The following is a 20,272-nucleotide window of genomic DNA, read 5'->3' on the forward strand; positions in this document are numbered from 1 at the left end:
TTTCTCAAAGAATAATCAGCATCTCTAAGAGCTCTGCATCAGCTTTACTTATATAATAAAACATACTTTTAGCTACTTGCTTCTAAACAATTAAAGGTAGGCTAATAATGAAAATAACTAGCACAATCAAGTCTGAAATGCGGTGAAAGGTGCAATAAGTGACACCTCTTTGCAGTGTAATGTTGTTATCAGATCTGATGGCCGTAGGCAATCAAAGACTAGAGTCTCTTGTGGCATGACACAGATTTCTGAGCTGAATATTATAACCGTGCTCTAGATGATTGAGCTGCACAGAGTTGTCCAAAATTGCAGTGGTGTCCTAGGCGTCTGGAACCATACAGAACCACTGAAGATACTACTACATTGCTGGTTTTCTGCTGGAGTGCCTCATGGCTGTAAGGTGCTGATAATATGAGCTAAGGAAAAACATGACTATAATCTACATGCTGCATTGCTCAGACTTACTCTGGAAACGTAGCGTGTACCATAAACAGACACTCAGAGCCTGCAGCATTATGTTTTATAGCAGGGACAATTTGAGAAGAAAAGCTTACTGTAAAGTTTCAGAATGTAGCTGGTTAAGTAGATAAAACTACAGCATCTGAGGTTTAAAATGTTTAAAATGATTAAAATGTTTGTATGTGCTGAGGGACCATTCAAAATTAAAGCCTTCATTCAGAAATGGAGTTTCCACTTCTCCCCAATCATCCTTCCGCATGACATGTAAAATCACTGCTCAGAGGGGCTTGCCGCTTTCACCAAAATTGTTTAGGAAAAACACTCAATAGTTGATGACCACAATACCTTCTGATTAATAGACGGTCTCCATGTACCTATTCCCCTCTATCCGATGCAGATGCAGTCTGACCTGAACTTCAAGTAACAGTCATCCACTTTTTGTTCCCTCTAAACAGAATTTCAGTGCTATACATCATATTCATACAGTACCCCAGGCTCTTCTATCAGATCAAACGGCAGAACTAATGCTGGAGAAAGCACTTGTTTCTATAACACCATTTAGAAAATAGAGTCCCTTTGGGGATGAACCCTGAAACTATCCTTGAGGTTGCTGTTACTGCACAGAAAGGCTTCCTGCAAAAAAGTTCTGCCAGTTTACCTGCCCTGATGCAGACTTAGAATATGCTTACATTGCAAAAAAAGGTGTGTTTTTGACTTGCATTAGCTAACCCACCTTAGCCAACTCAGCTTAAAATAGCAGCAAAGACACAGCAACTCAGCTTTTAATTCAAGTTAGCAATTTGAATTCAACCTCAGGCTCCCTAACCTGAATTAAAAGCCGAGTTGCTGTGTCTTCATTGCTATTTTAGCCAGCGCTGGCTAATGCAGGTTAGGTAACCCGAGTTAAGAACACTTTTTTGGGAGAGAGGGGTGGTTTGCAGTGTAGACATACTCTGAGAAGGCTATCTTGACAGATAGGGGAGAAAAGCGAGACACATCTCACAGGCTCATGCAGACACCTTTAGAGAATTTCTAACACTATCCTCAGGCTCTAGTCTACAGGGAACTGGCTGAATTGAACACTTATCCTAAGTATCATTTTTAACAACCCCGTTATCAGGCAATGCTCACCTACTGATGGACAGGACACAATCCCTTCAGAGCAAAAATCAGGATTGTGGCGGAAAAAGCATTCTCACAGGAACCAGATATTTGCCATCCCATCTGCCTCCTCTACCTCAATTCACACACACTTTTTCTTAACATTCCAAATCTTTGTTGTAGGTGCTAGATTGAGTGCCTCCCTTGGTCTTAAAAAGAGCAGATGTTCTTTTAAAAATATAGGAGGCTAATTTTTCAGACAGCTTGCCCTTTTATCAGTTAAGGAAATTCTACAGAATCTTTCAGGACCTCAGGGCAGATGCATTTAGAGGAGTACTAAAAAAGTGAGAACCAAGATATTTACCGAGTTGGTTTAACATGGGTTGAGTTGTCATATCCTAAATATTGGGAAAACAATCAGGGACAAACAAATTATAAACAACCAGGGAATAAAGGCTTGTGGGAAAGTTTATAGTGATATCTGCTGGCAGCTCTGTGTGGAAAAATGTGCTTCAAAAGAAGTTTTTTGCCGTTGGCTGAAAAATGCTTCTTAAACACGCCACAAAGTTTAAGACTTTGCTGCCTCACTCTCAGAATCTGCTTTGCGACAGCCTGGTTATCATAGGAAGGGAGAAAGAAAGAAGAGGAGGTAAAAGTGACAAGAGGAAGCCTTACAATAGCTCTGTGATCTGAAAAAAGAAAAGGAGTACTTGTGGAACCTTAGAGACCAACAAATTATTAGAGCATAAGCTTTCGTGAGCTACAGCTCACTTCATCTAAGATGCCACAAGTACTCCCTTTCTTTTTACGGATACAGACTAACACGGCTGCTACTCTGTAATCTGAGGAAGGTATCCAGTTGGATGAAGAGTGCCTGCCACAAAAGTAAAAATGAATAGGATTGGATTCTTACCTTTGTTTTCCTCACAAGCAGGTTTTTCTTCAGATTCTTCTGAAGAATTCGTTACAGTTTTTTCAGGGAAAGAGGATGCTTGAGCTTTATTGCTCTGTTCTGGTTCAAGCCTGGACCTACAACACAAGAGCCCATAATTTAACTAAGTTTATACAGCTGATTCTCCCTAAAATGAGAATAAGGAGTTGATCAAAGATTACTTAGAAATATACCACACAGTAAAGTCAGCCTTACAAAACTCTTACGAAAATTTACCAGCCAAGACACAAAATCTACTTACCACCCTTTACCATGATGTTTGAGAATAATAAAGAAAATGAAAGACATTTTACTCACTCCAGAAAAAAAAATTTGCTCAGGGTAGGCAAAATATTGTAGCCATTTATTGCAGCCTTACTAAAGATTTCAATGAACTTCCTTTGATAAACCTAGCATATTAAAAGTCAATTCTAAACTAATTTGTTTAAACAGTCCTCTAATACCAAACATGCTTTCTGTTTGGCCAATGGCCAATTCAACATTACTTTTCAAGTAATTTCTGAGTCTGACTGTATATATTGTCAAAATATCAAGCAAGGTAACAAATATAAACTCTGAGCATCTGGTTTCAAACATAATTATCACTTACTCAGCAAGCCAAAGTACTCTAGTAGCGCAGCCAGTAAAGGAAATTAATCTCACATATACTGTTTGCCAAAGAGCATAGCAGATACTTAAAAGCAAATCAAGAAAGTTTGTATGTGATTTACAGATTTATTGTAAAGTAACTCCCTGCAACTGTCTGTAATATTAATAAGTGTGGTGTGAAAAGAGCATTGGGCTGGGGCCAGGGGTGAAAGTAATTTAAAGGACTTACCTGTCCTCGACAGGAAGAGGCATGGTCTCAACCAGAAGAGGCGGGGCCTTTAAATACCTGGGCCCTTTAAATCAAGTTTTAAAGGCCCCAGGGCTCCCACTGCAGCTTGGAGCCCTGGGGCCTTTAAATCACCCCCAGAACGACCAGCTGCAGAAGCAGCTGGGAGCCCCGGGGCTCAGGGGCAATTTAAAGGGCCCCAGGCTCTGGCCACCACTACCGCAGCAGAGCTCTGGGCCCTTTAAATCACCACCGGAGCCCTGCTGTCACTACCTCAGGGCTCTGACAGCGGGGCTCAGGGGGCGCTTTAAAGGGCCCGGGGCTCCCCGCAGCGGCTGGAGCCCTAGGCTCTTTAAAGTACAGCCGGAGCCCTGCCACCGATACCCCAGGGGCTCCAGCAGTGGGGCTCGGGTAGCACTTTAAAGGGCCCAGGGCTCCAGCCACTGCGTGGAGCCTGGGGTCCTTTAAAGCGCCAGCCTGGGGAAGCTGGCCTGGACCGGACCGGTTTACTTTCACCTTTGGCTGGGATTTAGGAAACATGAATTTCATCCTCAGCTCAGCCACTGTCCTGCTAAGTGATTTTGGGCAAGTCACGTCATCTCTTTGTGCCTTGGTTTCTTCATCTGTAAAATGGGGATAATGATGCTGACCTCATTTGTAAAATGCTTTGAGATCTATTGATGAAAAGAGCTACATAAAAGCTAGGGATTAATTAATTAATTAAATTATTAGTAGTAGTATTATTATTGTTATTATTAAAAGCCCAATTAAAATATCAGTTGTTTATTCATGATCTCTTACTAAATATCTGTCATACATATTTCTCCTAAAAAAATACAGAAATAGAGTAATAGTGGGATTGAAAATGAGCAGTAAACTTCAGTGGTTTGTGTTTGTCAGCTATGAACTCTAATAGCAAGGGAGTGGAGGACTGAAGCTAAATGAGTATGCTGTTATATGGAGAAACTAAATAGCAGATCTGACTTCTTTATATTTTTTCCAGTATTAATGAAAATTTGCTACCCAAGAATGCAAATGACTGATAAAAACTATCAGGCAGTAACATCTGCCAACACAGTGCACTAGGTATTGCACTAGCTTCCTCTAACACACACAAAAAATCTCACATATGACCTTTTACTCTGTTTAAATACTTGTGTATAATTCCTTTGGTATGTACCCAGTTAGGATATTAATAAAAAATGGAGGAAGTGGGATAAAAAGTCTAATCTACTCATTCTCACTATATTTAAAACAAGACAAAAGAGAGGTAACACGAACTCTGGTCCTATAAATTAACTACAAGAACTGGGTCTTGGGGAAAGCATGTACCGTAAAAAAAAGCCTCCTGCATCTGTACTATAGATAGAAATCTATGACTTGCTGAAGATGACAATAACAATTTGCATAATTGTTCTGAAAAACAATATAATACTAATTCCCCATGTAAATGAAAACTAACTTGAGTTGAATAAAAGATCTCTTCTCTCTTTAAAAGCTGTATCCACTGCCAGAGTTTGCAGTCTGTACCTATGAACAGTTTATAATCTGATATAAAATATAATTTTAAATATCAATTAATATAACTATTTTAACCAATTAGGCACATTTCATAAAATCATAGCAATGTAGGGCTGGAAGGGACCTTGAGAGGTCAACATGTCCAGCCCTTTCTGCTGAGGCAGGACCAAGTAAACTAGACCATCCCTGACAGCTGCTTGTCCAACCTGTTCTTAAAAACCTCTAATGATGGGGATTCCGCAACCTCCCTTAGAAGCTTGTTTCAGATCTTAACTACCCTCATATCTAACCTACATTCCCTTTGCTGCAGATTAAGCCCATTGCTTCTTGTCCTATCTTGAGTGGACATGAATAACAATTAATCACATTCTTCATTTAACAGCCTTTAACATATTTGAAGACTATTACCAGGTCCCCCACAGCCTTCTTTTCTCAAACTAAAAGTTATTTTCAATTCTAATCCTGTCCTCCAAAGTGCTTGCAAACCCTCTCAGCTTGGTGTCATCTGCAAACTTTATAAGCATACTCTCTGTTCCATTTTCCAGTTATTAATGCAAACACTGACTAGTACTGGTCCCAAGACTGATCCCTGCAGGATCCCATTAGATACACTCTCTGTTTGACAGCAAACCATGGATATCTACTATTTGAATATGGTCTTTTAACCAGTTATGCACCCACTTTATAGTAATTTAACCTAGACTGCATTTTCCTAATTTGCTTATGAGAATATCAGAGGGGACTGTGCCAAACGTTTTATTAAGATCGAGATATATTACATCTACTGCTTCCTCACTATCCACTAGGTCAGTAACCTAGCAACATAAAATAGAAGGGTAACAGTCCACTTCTCTTAACATTTCATTTTGGGAAATTAGTCGAATCTAATTGGCAGAAGTTTTGAATACACAAAACCAAATTATATTATGTCAGGAAATTACAACACCCAGATAGTTTGTTTAAGATTTAGAATGCTTATCTAAATAAAGAGAAACAAGATTTACTTATATCATACTAAAAAAGGCTACTCTTAACAAGCATATATTTAATGCCTGATAAACTGGAGTAAAGAAGATCTGATGAAGGATTAATTGACTTTTAAATAAATATATCCCTTTATTTTTTGTAATCCTTAACTTCCAGAGTATGGTAATATACTCGTTTTCAATTAAAAATTAATAAAAAGTCTGCAATGCAGCAGACTTTAATAAAACCTAGTTTAAATAATAAAACAAATTCTTATTATCACATGAAGTGCTACTGAAATCCTTAGGGAAATTATAAATCAACTAGTTGAAGGCATATGAAAAAAGCAATTTTTCTTTAAGTCATCAGGAAGATTGGTTTATGCCCTGTGATTTATTTAAATTGAATTTTAATTTAAATAGCAATTTAGCTATTACATCACATCTGCAGTGCATACAACCTCCACCTGGCTAACATCTGTTTTCTGGTTCTTATACTGGGTAAGACTGGCAAAACATCATATTTTGGTCTTTTACTCAAGGTTTTATTTAAGTATTATACTGTTGCTTAGCCTTGAGAGAAGTTCTAACTTCTAGTGTATCTCTTTTGCTCCATTGTTAGCGCACATAAATTGATTTGTTTTCCCCACTTAGTTCAATGAGGCATCCTGAAAATGGCTTCACATGGAGGTAATAGCACAACAGCATGGTGAGCAGAATAGCAGGAACATTTATTAGCTTAATTAGATGACTGCTGGAATTAAACTGTTTTTTTCTTCAAAATTCAATATGAAGAATACTGAATCTGACAAGATTTTATGCCTAATGTGCAAGACTTTATTGCTGGGTTGATTTTTATCCATTGTGTTGTATGAGAAGCTGCCTCTCAATGGGTTACAAAAAATTGTAAGGCGTTATCCTGACTTTCTAATATAGTTGGTTTGAACTCTCCACAAAAGAAAATAAATAGATCTTACAGCTACTTATTTCTAAGGGGAAAAGCCTCAAGTGAATCCCATCACCTTTAATTATAGATGTTGTATGATTCTGGAGATACAATATCCCAGAGGATATTTAAAGACCACCCCACTAGTTTTAATTAAAATAATATCCGACATGTTCGCACTCTAACCAGATAAAAATGTTTGAGACTTTAACTACTGGGACATACATTGTGCAATTTGTTATTTCCACATGAAAACCTGCCTAAGGGAAATCAGGGTTAAAATGTGCATTGTGAAGACTGAGGAAAAAGTTGGCAGTATTATAACTTTAGGGACTTTGGTTTTTAGAAGTGACAAACTTTAAATTGTTAACTTTTTCACTCAGTCTCCCCACATGAAAATGAACAAACCAAAAAGAAAAAACTTACAGGCAGCTGTGTTTTTAACCTTTGGTTGGAAAAAAGCAACAACCTGCATATTCTTTCATAGTAGCCTTCCTTGGATGACCAGATGTTTCAGGAGAGTAGGAAAACAGTACTAAGACTTTTCATCTCTAGGTGACTAGTTCGAATCTAACCCATGCTAGTGGCAGGAAGAAGCTGTTATTTTCCAATAGCTGTTTGATGAGCTATGAGTTTGTGCTTTCAATCCAGTTTCTAGTTAGTCCGCATCACAAAAAATGCCAACTCAAGCATTCTTTTATCCCTCTTAGCAGTGTCCGCAGAAAGATCAGAGCTGAATGGGCATGAAGAGTGAACAATTACCCACGGAGAGGGTATACTCCATATCAGGTTTGAGGAATATTGTCAGGTTGCAGTGTCCCCAAACTGGATGATCTTACATACAGTAGCATAGATCTAATTTTAAAAAGGATGGATTACAGAGGCAATTTCAGATCTACACAAGAGTTTCCTTGTATTTGTGGGTTTCAAGTCTGATTGTTAACCCTTCTTTTAACAATTCTGTGGTTTATTCATATACATATCTGAAATCTGGAACAAATGGTTATATATTTTAGCATTCAGCATTTTATAGCCTTAACGGTGTGATACAGGCATAAAAAGTACTAATATGCAGCCTTTCACAATGAAAGCTGCACATATTGCTGCTTCTAATGAATATGTGCATCAGCTGAGACTTGCTAGTCCCATGCACTAGGTTCACATTTATTCAGTTAAAGAGTTACAAAGGGAACCGGGCAATTTAAAGTAACAGTACTCACAATCTTTTCTTATCTACCATTCGTTTGACTCGGATGGCTCTTTGTTCAGAGTACAGCTTACACACTCCTGTTCAAAAATGTCAAGAAGAGCAGGAAAAATAACATAGTTAGACAACCATGATTTTCTCTCAGAAATTATCAGTATGATCTTAAAAATATGAAAATAAAGAGGTTAACAATATTGTACAATCAAATAATTATTCACTTTGAACTGTTATACATTTGTAGAAAAACATGCATAAGGTACTTTTTAAATAATCTTCAATGAAATCCAAGACAGCTGCTCTGTGCTCCCTCACTTGTAGGGATTGGACATTCTTGTGTGCTGAAATGAAAAATAAAATGAAAAATGAAAAAAGATAATATTTTACACTTTGTGTTGAAGAATATTAAAGCCTACCTCTTCAGTTTTCCACAGAATATACTCTTTATATACAACTTTATATTTACAAAAGTCTATTAGTATATTTTAAGAAATTAAATGTATATCTTCACAATAGCAGTTAAAGAAAATAAAAAATAGTATCACGTAGTTTACCTTTTATCATTGCTTGTAGATAGTCTCTTCAGGTTCTCTAGTCATGTGTCAGTTACATTTGTATTAAAAATAGACTTTTGTGAAGCTAAGCTTAAAGAGACAAATCTAAAGACAAAACTTGACTGTAACGTTCTAGACTATAAACTCTCCAGGATAGAGAGATTGTCTTTGATATTTATGTCTTGCCCAGTGCCAAGCACCAATTTGGCCCTTAAATATTTATGTTTTTTAATTTTAACAACATATAGCTCCCATGGCTACATTACAGAAATACATTTCTTATTAGTGCTGCAGATGTGTATCTATCTATCTATGGAAGCTTAAATTTGATTCAAACATTTGATACACTTATCACATATTAGGAAAGACTGGCTTTTTAACAAGTCAACCTAGGGTTATCCAACCCTGACACAGTATGCCCACCCATTCCTTGAATTTATCTTTACTATGTGTTCAGTCTCTTCTCTTAATAGTCTACTCCCTGTGCTGATGGTCCTCTTTAGAATGCTCCCATTGGCATTAGTTATAAATAGGGCTTCTAATTTTAAGATTTTAACCAATAAACACAGATAAAACCCCTCAGATAAAAACAAATTAAATTGGTGTTTATACAATAAAGACAAGAAATAGATACTTGTTTCTAAGGGCTTGTCTACGCAGAGCAGTAATACAGACTACAGAAGTGTGATTTCTAACGTGCACGGAAGTGTTGCACATTAACTGGTCCATGCAGATCTTGCTGGTGGACACTAAAGGTATCCCAGTGTGCTTTAATGTAGTGCTGTTTGAAACAGTACTATGTTAAAGAGCATATGAAATATTACAAACAGATTATTCATTACAGTATATTTGAGTAAAATATACAAAGAATGTATACAAAAAGAGCCCCAACCTCCCCTCCCTCAATTTTTGGACATCTACATAAAACTCAAAAATTGTTAAAAAGAATCGCCCCCAAATAAAATTAATAAAACCCGCCAAATCAAAACCCTAGTTAGAAATTATCTTTTACGAGTTCAATCAATTTTGTCCTCTTCTTGTAGCTTGACCTGTCATAATTGACCATGACCTTGGACATGCCACGTACTGACATGACACTTGGTGCATGCAATCAAATCAATTTTAAAAAGGCAAAACACCACTCAGGTCTTGAACCCTCATAAAATATATCCTGCAAGGCTTTCATCTGGATTTCAGAAGCTTCTTCCTCAAACTATCAAGATTGGCCATATTCCTTTACAAACTCAGAATCCAGCAGAGGCCACAATATTCCAAGCGTGCTATCAAGAAAACTTTGCATAATGAAACCATTATCACTTAGTTGTATACAACTAATTCTTCTTGGCTTGTATATATGAATGTTTAGTTTGTGGCAAGCGGGGGTGTGAATCTACTAACAGTTCACTAGTGCACTTTGATCTACCTCGCTTTGAACCAGGAGTAGATTTAAGACAGTGGTCAACCTGCGGCTCATCAGGGTAACCTGATTGCGGGCTGCAAGACATTTTGTTGATGTTGACCGTCCACAGGCACGGCCCCCCACAGCTCCTAGTGGCCATGGTTGTCATTCCCAGCAATGTTTACTCAAACAGATGTACATCAAAAATAATTCCACTGAAGTCAATGGAGTTACAAGGGTTTAAGTGAATGGAAAATTAAACCCTATGTATCTTTCTTTTTAAAGGTTGCTCAGAATATTGTTCAACCTTCACAGTCATATCAGCATTTATCATTAACTCTTCAATAATTAACATAATCCATTTACCATTTTATTAATTTTACCTTCCGTTCTCAGCTGTTGAATGGCATCAGCACATGTCCTCATAAATATTTGAGCATCTTGATCAATCTGATCACGTTCTGTGTCTGTCATCCTAATGTATTCAGACGTAAGATGGCTGAGGAAAAAAATGAAATACTATCATTTTTTTTAAATCCTGTATAATTTATAAATGTATGTTTTGACCTTCCTTTTCCTACTTCTCTTCATATAGATGTATTTATTTATTTATTTATCTGTGTCAGTTTATACAGCCTCATTTTCATAAAGACCAAGATGGTGCAATGGGCCATTATCAAAATACAATACCCAGCACACTGGTGGAATATCACTAAAATACAGTCACCTACTTTTCTGTGACTGTTGTTCTTCGAGATGTGTTGCACATGTCCATTCCACTGTGGGTGTGTGCATGCCTCGTGCGCAGTTGTCAGAGAACTTTTTCCCCTCTTCAGTACCTATCAGGGCAGCTTGAGTGCCCTGGGCCGTCGCATGCCACTGCATGCATGTATAAGAGGACAGAGCCACCCCGACTCCCCTCAGTTCCTTCTTATTGGATAGACTCCGATAGAGAGGAGGAGGAGAGTGGGTCATGGAATGGACATGTGGAACACATTTCGAAGAACACAACTTACAGAAAGGTAGGTGTGACTAAACGTACCCCTGTATTCATCACTATAGTAATAATCTTTGTACAAAATATGCCTTGTGAGGTAGCATTTGAAAATTAACAACTCACTAGACAGTAAGATCATGGTGAAATGTGTGTAGCAACACTATAGGTAAAGTTATAAACATAAGGGGAAATTATGATTCAAGGTGTTTACCAGACAAGTTTGGAAAGTGGGTAAACCAGTTTCTCAAAGCTGACACCTCTAGCCAGGTGTTATCAAAGCTGACGGGCAATCACCTGTCATGTGGCCATGCTTTGGCAAGGAATGGGGGCAGGAACAAACAGATCTGCATTTTAGCAAACAACAGCATGGAACCTCTTACACCACAAGACTCCTTGTCTCTGTCCTCACAGCAGGAATTAACTTTATCTCGGGGTAACCCTTCAAGGAAATGCATTTCAAAGGGGGACTGGACTATAAAGTGAGTGGTAAAAACACCTCATGGTCTCTCTCGCTGTCTCTCTGACCTAAGACAACAAAAGGAAGCAGCCATTTGACTTTTGGAGAGAACCTGACCTGAAATTTGGACAGCCATGTTGTTGGGAGCATGTGGTAAGGATCTGATCTTGAACCAAGTCTAATTTGTTAAGTTTTAGCACAAGAAGACGTTTTCTCTTTATTTCTCTTGTAACCATTTCTGATTTTAATGCCGTATGGTTGTACTCACTTAAAATCTCTCTCTTTGTGGTTAAATAAACTTGTTTTCTTCTTGAATCAAACAAATCCAGTGTTACATTCAAACTGAATTGTTTGGGTAACCCCATTTAAAGTAGCAAACTGTTGGACATTTTTCCCTCAGGGCAACAAACCTAAAATATCTGAACTTTCCAGGAAAGGGCTGGACATTGCAAAACCCACATTTTGAAGGAAAATTCAGGACTGTGTTGGGGTCACCCTCCAAGTAGTAACTCAAGCTAGTGGAAGCCAGTGTGTGACTGGAGTATGCTGGCAGGCTGCAGCTATACACAGATACTTAGGGAGTTACCTACATTCTGTTTGTCTGTTTGTGAGGGGCCCAAATTGGGAGCTACATCTGCAAAGGATTGTGAGGTACCCCAGGCTGCAGGGCAGGCAGTGACACAACCCCTCACTGGCTGGATTGTACCCTGGAATGTCATAGTAGGTAAATATTTTTTCTTCTTCGAATGATTGCACATGCCCATTTCACTGTAGGGGAATCACAAGCAGTTTAACATGGAGAAGGGCTCGCAGTCTACCTGAACAGTGATTGTAGAACAACCCGTCAGAAATTGGCTCCATTCCTACACTGACTGGAAATGGCATAATGAGCAGCAAAAATGTGAACCGATGACCACGCTGTTGCTTTGCAAATGTCTCAAATAGGTACGTGCACAAGGAAAGCTGCTGAAGCTGCTTGAGTGGGCAAAGACTCTAGGAAGTGACCAGATATTCGTTAACTGGTAGCACAAATGAATGCAGGAAGAAATTCACTGAGGGGAAGCCAGTTGGCCTTTCATCCTGTCTGCAGTCATGACAAATAACTTACACTGAGGATCCAAAGGACCACGTGTGGTCCACCCAGCCCAGACGAGTAGCTGGAAGACAGATGCATACCCAAGGACATGCTATATGGGGGGGCTATCAGAGGGAACAAGAACAACCAGACATCCCAAGCTTCGCTATAAAGACACATGCAAGTGAGATATGGAGGAATTTTGAATTGATCCCAAACAAATGTCTCAAATAGGTACGTGCACAAGGAAAGCTGCTGAAGCTGCTTGAGTGGGCAAAGACTCTAGGAAGTGACCAGATATTCGTTAACTGGTAGCACAAATGAATGCAGGAAGAAATTCACTGAGGGGAAGCCAGTTGGCCTTTCATCCTGTCTGCAGTCATGACAAATAACTTACACTGAGGATCCAAAGGACCACGTGTGGTCCACCCAGCCCAGACGAGTAGCTGGAAGACAGATGCGTACCCAAGGACATGCTATATGGGGGGCTATCAGAGGGAACAAGAACAACCAGACATCCCAAGCTTCGCTATAAAGACACATGCAAGTGAGATATGGAGGAATTTTGAATTGATCCCAAACAAAGGGAAATCTTGGCAAGTGATCGTAACAAGTGGCGCCATCGTCTCCATCAGGGTATCAAAGTCCATGACAGGAGCTGGCTCCTACAGCTTGAAGAGAAAAGTGCCCATAGGAAGCAAGCAACTCCCAACCAAGACACACATTTGCAACTGCCAAAGATCATGCAAATCTCGGATTCGACTATTCAGTCATATGGGACATTGCAAACCATCTACATCATAGGCTGCAATTCCCACCGTCTCTCGCTGATGAAAGGATGACAATATCAGTGTGGTCCAAGTAGAAGGCTAACACTCTTAACATCCAATGAATGAAGTTTATCCTCATCTCTATGCATGTGAGGCTTTGGGAAGAAAATTGGCAAATAATTTGCTTGGTTAATGTGGAAATTGGAAACCACCTTTGTCAGGAATTTTGGGTGGAGGTGGAGGTAAACTTTATCCTTCTAGAAAACCGTACAAGGAAGCTCTGAGACTAAGGCTCTCAACCTGCTGAGGTTACCACAACCATAGATGCCACCATCAGAAAGGTGGAGTAGGGAGCAAGACACTAGAGGTTCAAAGGGTGATCCCATTAATTTTGCTAGCACCAAGTGGAGATCCCCTGGAGGAACAGGTTCTTGTACCTATGGGTATAACTGTCTAACGCTTTTAGGAATCTGATATTGGGACTACAAAAAAGCAATCTATTACTCACTGTAGGGTGGAAAGCTGAAATTGCTGCTAAAGTACTGTAGAAGAACTGTCAGACCTTGATGTTTTAGGTGCAACAGATAGCCCTAAATGTGGTTGATGGAGGCTTGCACTGAAGAGACATGTTTCTGTTGAGCCAGATAGAAAAACATTTCCATTTAGCCAGGTAAGTACACCTAGTGGAAGCCTTTCTACTATTCAGAAGTAATTCCTGAACGTCTTCTGAGCAAGCCCTTTCTAATGGTGTTAGCCAGGAAGCATCCAGGCTGTCAAGCTTGCAGATTGCAGTAGAGCAGATGGCCATAGTCATGAAAAAATCACATCTGGGTCCAACAGAAAAGGCAGATGAGATCTCACTGACAATGCTAGTAGGGTTGAGAACCAGTGTTGTCAAGGAAACACTGGTGCTTTCAGTATGAGGTAAGCATCATCCTGTTTGGTATTGAACAAGATTCTGAGTAGTAATGGTATCAGAGGACAGGTATAGAGCACAGAGTTCTTTTATGGTAGCAAGAAAGCATCCATTAATGAACCCGTGCTGTGATGCCCCCAACCCTCCTCCATGGAGCAGAACTGATGGCAGTTCCTATTAGCTTTTATTGCAAAACAAGTCCACTTGGGGAATCCCCCGTTGCTGGAAGAGGGACTTGGCACATCCGGATGTAGTGATTATTCATGGTGAGTGGAGAAAGACCTGCTCAGAGGACCTGCCAATGTGTTCCATTTTCCTGGAGGGTAAACAGCTTTGAGATGAATGGAGTTGATGATGCAGAACTCCCACAACAGAACTGTCTCCTGGCACAGTTGCAACTAATGTGCCCCTCCCCATCTGTTTACACAGAATGTAGTTGCTGTGTTGTCTATTAACACTAGCAGATTTTTCCGCACAAGATGTAGGCAAAAGGTTGAACAGCCTAGACTTACAGCACGTAGCTCCCTGGTGTTTATATGAGACCTCAGATCCTGCAAAGACCACAACCCTTGAGTTTGCAGGGTTCCCATGTGTGTCCTCAATCCAGGAATGGGGCATCTGTGATCAACATAAGCACTGGTTGCAGCAAAACAAAGGGAACTCCCAAATACACTTTCCAAGGGTCTGTCCACCAGTCCAGAGAGGACAAAGTTACCTCTGGTATGTGAACCATTCTGTAGACAATGTCAACTGGGAGCATACACTGATGCTAGCCATTGCTGAAGCCTCCTGAGGTGAAGTCTGGCATGCTGTACTACATAGGTACATGCTGCCATGTGCCCCAGGAGTTTGATGCAAGTGTGCATTGTGGTAACAGGATGTAGTTTTATTTCCATGACTAAGCCCTGGTGCACCTGGAACCTTGAGTGAAGCAGAAATTCTATTCTTTGCACAGGTTTCAGAATTAATTTGTCTGGACTGAGTAATAGCCCCAAAGCGCTGAAGGTGGACTAGATGATGGTCACAGCAGACAGTACTTTAATCTCAGATTAGCCTCTCACTAGCCAGTCATCCAGGTAGAAGAACATATGGATCCCCAACTTCCAAAGATATGCAGCTACCACCATCATCATGCACTCTGTGAGGGGCTGCTTATAGGCCAAACAGAAGTACTACAAATAGGTAGTGGATCCCATTCACTATGAACCTGAGAAATTTCCGGTAGTTTGAACTGATCTTTAAGTTGAGGCCAGCAGAGAAGGAATAATGGAAACTAGAGTAACCATGCAGAACTTTATTTTCCTCAGGTATTTGTCTCACTCAGATCTAAAATAGGCCTGAGACTGCCTTTTACTTTGTGAATAAGGGAATAGCAGGAATAAAAACCCTTCTCCCTGAGAAACAGAGGAACTTCTGCTATGGAGCTGTGACACTCTGTACCTCAGGAGAACACCCTGCACCCCATTGTTCATCCTTATAATATGATTGTGTGGTAACCAATGCAAAGTTTGTCATGTCAGGTGTCTTTGGAAGGCTCATGATGCACTGCACATTGTTATTATAGTAATGCTATAGGTTGGAATTTCATGTATATAGTTATGAGGCTGAAAATGTGTCCTAATGGCTTAAAACAAGCCCAGGCAAAACTCTCCAGGAGCAGAGGGGCAGTTCACACCTCATCAGGGCATGTATGGGACAAACCCAGCCCAGCCTTACAGGAACAAAGGACACTGGCCTAGGCAGCAACAAACAATCGGTTGGACTCTTGAGTGAGTCATCCCTTTTCCCTTGGTCAGTTTGGGACTATGATAAGGTAATGCTCACTTGACTCTGACGGGGTCAGGATGGGGGACCAAAACCTAGGGAAGAAAGAACATGATAAAAGGGAGAGACTTTTGCCATGCTCTCTCTCTTCCAACTCCATCTACAGACACCGCCACCAAGCAACTAAAGCACTGATCAAAGGGGAGAGCCTGGCTGAAGGGCAACCAGCCAGCCTATGGTGAGAAGCATCTAAGTTTGTAAGGGCACTGAAAGTGTTAAGATCATCTTAGAATGTGTTTTGCTTTTATTTCATTTTACCAAATCGGACTTGTGCGTTGATAATCACTTAAAATCTATCTTTTGTTAGTTAACAAATTTGTTTGCTTATTCTACCTGAAGCAGTGCATTTGGTTTGAAGCATGTCAGAGACTCCCCGTGGGATAACAAGCCTGGTACATATCAATTTCTTTGTTAAACTGACAAACTCATATAAGCCTGCAGCATCTAGAGGGCGTAACTGGACACTGCAAGAAGGAGGTTCCTAAGGTTGTAACTGGGACCGGAGATATTGGCTAGTGTCATTCAGTTGCACAATCCAAGCAGCGGTTAGCCAAAAGTGCTCACTCACGTAGTTGGGAGCAGATTACATGCCAGAGGCTGTGCGTGAACAGGCCAGGGGTGGGGGTTCTCAAAGCAGAGCAGGGTAAAGCTGGCTCCCAGAGTCGAGGATTGGAGTGACCTAGCAGATCACTGGTCCAGATAATACCAGGGGAACATCACAGGAGCCCACTAGAAGGAGAGATTGGACGTCTTGCTGAAGAACAATCTCATGAGAGTGGTTCCTGAAGAGGGACAGGGAAGGCAGGTAGGAAGGCGGATAGAACCAAATTGAAGGGAATATCCCAGCTCCACAAAGGTTAAGACCCACTGAAGAGATGTGATACAAGTCCAAGCACAGAGGAAGTGGTAGAGACTACTGCAAAACATAATCAGTAGGAAAAGATGGGACTATAGGCACTGGTATATTGCCCTAAACAAACCTGTCAAAATGTGTGTTTAGACTGAGCCGCTGATTAAGAGAAACCTGCTGTCGCAGAGGAGGAGGAGGAGGAGGAGGAGAAGGGAGCTGGTCACCTCCTGTAATTCCTGTCCCTTATTCTCTGTAGGTCTTGGGGCTTAGGTATCAAGCTCCGATATCAGTAAGCCTGCTGTGGCTGGAATTGCTTCCTCTTTTTCCATAGTGTATAGATTCCAAGTGACTTCAGAGTTACCCTGGACTCTTTTTAGCTATGTAGTGGCGCACAACAGCAGAGAGCACTTGAGCCACCCTGACAGGTATCACTGAGAGAAAAGTTATCTGACAATTGTGAAGGAGGCATGCACACACCTACAGTGGAATGGACACATTCAATGAAATAATCAATATTTGAGAACATGCTTTTTGGGATTTGTAAGAAAAATAACATTTGTGGAAAAATTTATTTCATCCCATCAAACCCCTAGACGAAAGTCCACCACAGGTTCTCTTTTACCAAACTGAAGAAAAAAGAAAAAAAAGAAGCATGCAACTGAAGGGGGAGGGGGAGGTGGAGAGAGAGAGAGAGGGAGAGAGATAGCTCAGCGGTTTGAGCATTGGCCTGCTAAACCCAAGGTTGTGAGTTCAATCCTTGAGGGGGCCATTTAGGGATCAGGGCAAAAATTGGGGATTGGTCCTACTTTGAGCAGGGGGTTAGACTAAATGATCTCCTGAGGTCCCTTACAACCCTGATATTCTATGATTCTATGAAGAACCCACCATCTATTATTCTCGCTACCTGTTTTTAAGCAGTTTTTGGTTCTGAAAGTAAAAGATCCATGTTTCAGAAGCACACTAGCTTACTGAATAGGATATAGGAACAACTCAAATAGTGAAAGAACTATAAAAATGTGGAGATTATGAGTTCCCTGAAATTCATGTGTTAATCATTTCATACTCTGAACTTCCCCTTTATAATGCACACCGCTTGACTTCTACAAAATCTCTGACTTCAAAGGACAGCACTTGGAAGAAGGTGTATGGAAAAGAATATATTTAACATGATATAGGTTTATCAGATAACTGAAAACATCTACTACTGCTTGCCTCTTTATTTATAGATGATATACTATGCAATTAATAGTGTCTAATGAATTTTACAATTAGTCTTGTAGTTCAGAGATAAACTAAAATGGAAGCAAACATACAAAGCGTCAAATATTACCAGGGAGTTTTAAGCAGAACTCTCCATTCAAAGGCAAAACAGGTCCAATGTATTTAAGTGCCCATGTTATAGCTTTAGTTTTTTAATTCAGCATATTATATCAACAACATATATAAACACACTAGATACCCAGTAAGATAATATACAAGGAGAGAATATCTATGGTCTGACTGTAACCACTTTTTAGGAATTCCATAGTTGCTCTGTACACGAGAGGGTGATCAAGCTTTAACTGCGGTGATTTATTTGATATTTATCTCAGCCCTCCTGGCTATATATCCACCACAGCACATTACAACCCACTTTAAAACCATAAATGGAAACCTTCCCCCCAGTTTAAGTAGTGCAATCCTTTATATGTGACCCAACTCTCCCATTTGTTCAGGGCATGTATATTATATGCATGCACATATAATTCTATTTATGTATAGCATATAAAAGTAAAAAGTGAGATACTTGATAATCTGTATTTTATTCTGATCTGTTTCTTATTATTCCCAGCTATGTGGTATACCAAATGCATCACTGAGGAGGTCAGAGTTGTCAATGAGAGCAATTCTAAATGCAAAGTACTACAAAATTATTTCAGTTTCTTTAAATAAAACATAAACCAGCTAATCCAATTAGGGGAAGAAATGGGGAAAATTGTAACTCACAGGTGCAGCCACGTATGCTTCTTCCATTTACATAGTTATCCATTTTATTTGTGGGGTTTTGTTTTGTTTTTTTTTAAGAATTGAGAGGTTTCATAAATCTGTGACAAAATCCCAGTAGGAATTCTAGTCTTCCTAATTTGCACTTTTTAAATAGGATTTGGAGGATTAATGCTCAGAGATTGTCTTGTTTTAGAAAAACAGTAGAAATGCCATCCCACAGCCAGATTAAAGCTATATATTTCAAACATAACAAATTATTTAGAGACAGATCATGAGTGATTATATAAAAGAAAATAGCAGCAATTATTTGAAATTATATTTCCATTATTTGAAAGTGTTACATCAAAGTATTTTGTCAATACCTGAAAGAGACAATGCAACTGTGCTGCAAAGTATGGGTTATTATTATTTTCTTATGAGAGATTTACAGTGTACATATAAATTCCTCACCCACAGTCTAATAAAATGAATGCCGTTAAACATATTGGGACAGATCCTCTGCTTTGCTCCACTCCCTCTCCATAGCTCAGGCAGTGTTCCTCTGACTAGGGTTCACTAGCGTCCCCACAGGTATAGAGCCAGTAAAGCCATCTTTTACACCAGCCTCCACATAGACCAAACACTGTGCTATACCCCATATCAAGGTAATTGGGGATGGGGCATACCACAATGCACTCCAGCTATCCACAGCTAGTGAATGGACACTCGGGGAATATTGTCAGATGGAGTAGAGGTCTGCCTGACCTCAACCCGATTAGCCCAAATCAGACATGAGTCATTTTCAGACCCAATGTGAACCTGACACGTCCCTCCGAACCTGTCTCAACACTGCCACCTCATTCTTGGGGCTTGGTCTGGTGGGGACTCAATACTCCACACGCCCAGGCCTGCGATCCATCTTTGATCCATCTGCAGCCACCTCCTGCCCATGGGGTCAGCGTGGTAGTGGCTGTGTGCCCCACTCCTGCCTTCTGACACTGCCTTGCTATGCTATGTGTGCTGCAGAGTGAGACACGTTGTGACTCAATGGCACACTCTCTCCACAGCACACACAGCATAGTGAAGCAGCAGTGGCAGGAGCAGGGCACACATATGCCGCTGCACCAACCCCACAGGCCGGAGGAGATGATCAGAGACTACCCAACCCAACCTAAGCCCAAGAACGTCAGGTTGTTTTCAGACTCTACTCAACCCAAACCTGACCCGTGTAGTCAGGTTTGGGTTGGGCTGCAAGACTCTAAGCTGGAGCACCTTACAACAGCCCCTGGGCTTCTCTAACATGTGATCCACATGTGATTGTCTCTTCCTGTCACATGTCTCAATCTGTTCTGAAATGCCAGGTAGACAGCAGGGAAGTAGTGTGTCAAGATCTAGTATGTATATTTGTAGAGAGAATTAGAGGAATAACGGACAGCAATTGCCCATAAAACAGGCGGAGGAACTAACTAGCAATGTGCCTAGCCACAGCATTGATAGTGAGGA

The 20,272-nt window shown here is 40.3% G+C and overlaps 1 protein-coding gene across 5 annotated transcripts in view; it reads right to left on the reverse strand.

The window, feature by feature from the left end:
• STX18 (syntaxin 18) overlaps positions 1 to 20,272 on the reverse strand; it is a 126,918-nt gene that overhangs the window by 28,026 nt on the left and 78,620 nt on the right. For 4 of the 5 annotated variants that reach the window (XM_043512428.1, XM_038400365.2, XM_043512430.1 and 1 more), the window contains 4 exons: positions 10,299 to 10,414; positions 8,226 to 8,303; positions 7,979 to 8,045; positions 2,474 to 2,589 (listed from right to left, as the gene is read on the reverse strand). In XM_043512428.1, coding sequence (XP_043368363.1) covers positions 2,474 to 2,589; positions 7,979 to 8,045; positions 8,226 to 8,303; positions 10,299 to 10,414 — 377 coding nt within the window. The remainder of the gene's footprint in view (positions 1 to 2,473; positions 2,590 to 7,978; positions 8,046 to 8,225; positions 8,304 to 10,298; positions 10,415 to 20,272) is intronic. The other variant, XM_038400366.2, reaches the window with a different exon arrangement.

The sequence above is a fragment of the Dermochelys coriacea genome, chromosome 4 (genome assembly GCF_009764565.3).
Source record: "Dermochelys coriacea isolate rDerCor1 chromosome 4, rDerCor1.pri.v4, whole genome shotgun sequence".
NCBI classification, from domain to species: Eukaryota; Metazoa; Chordata; order Testudines; family Dermochelyidae; genus Dermochelys; species Dermochelys coriacea.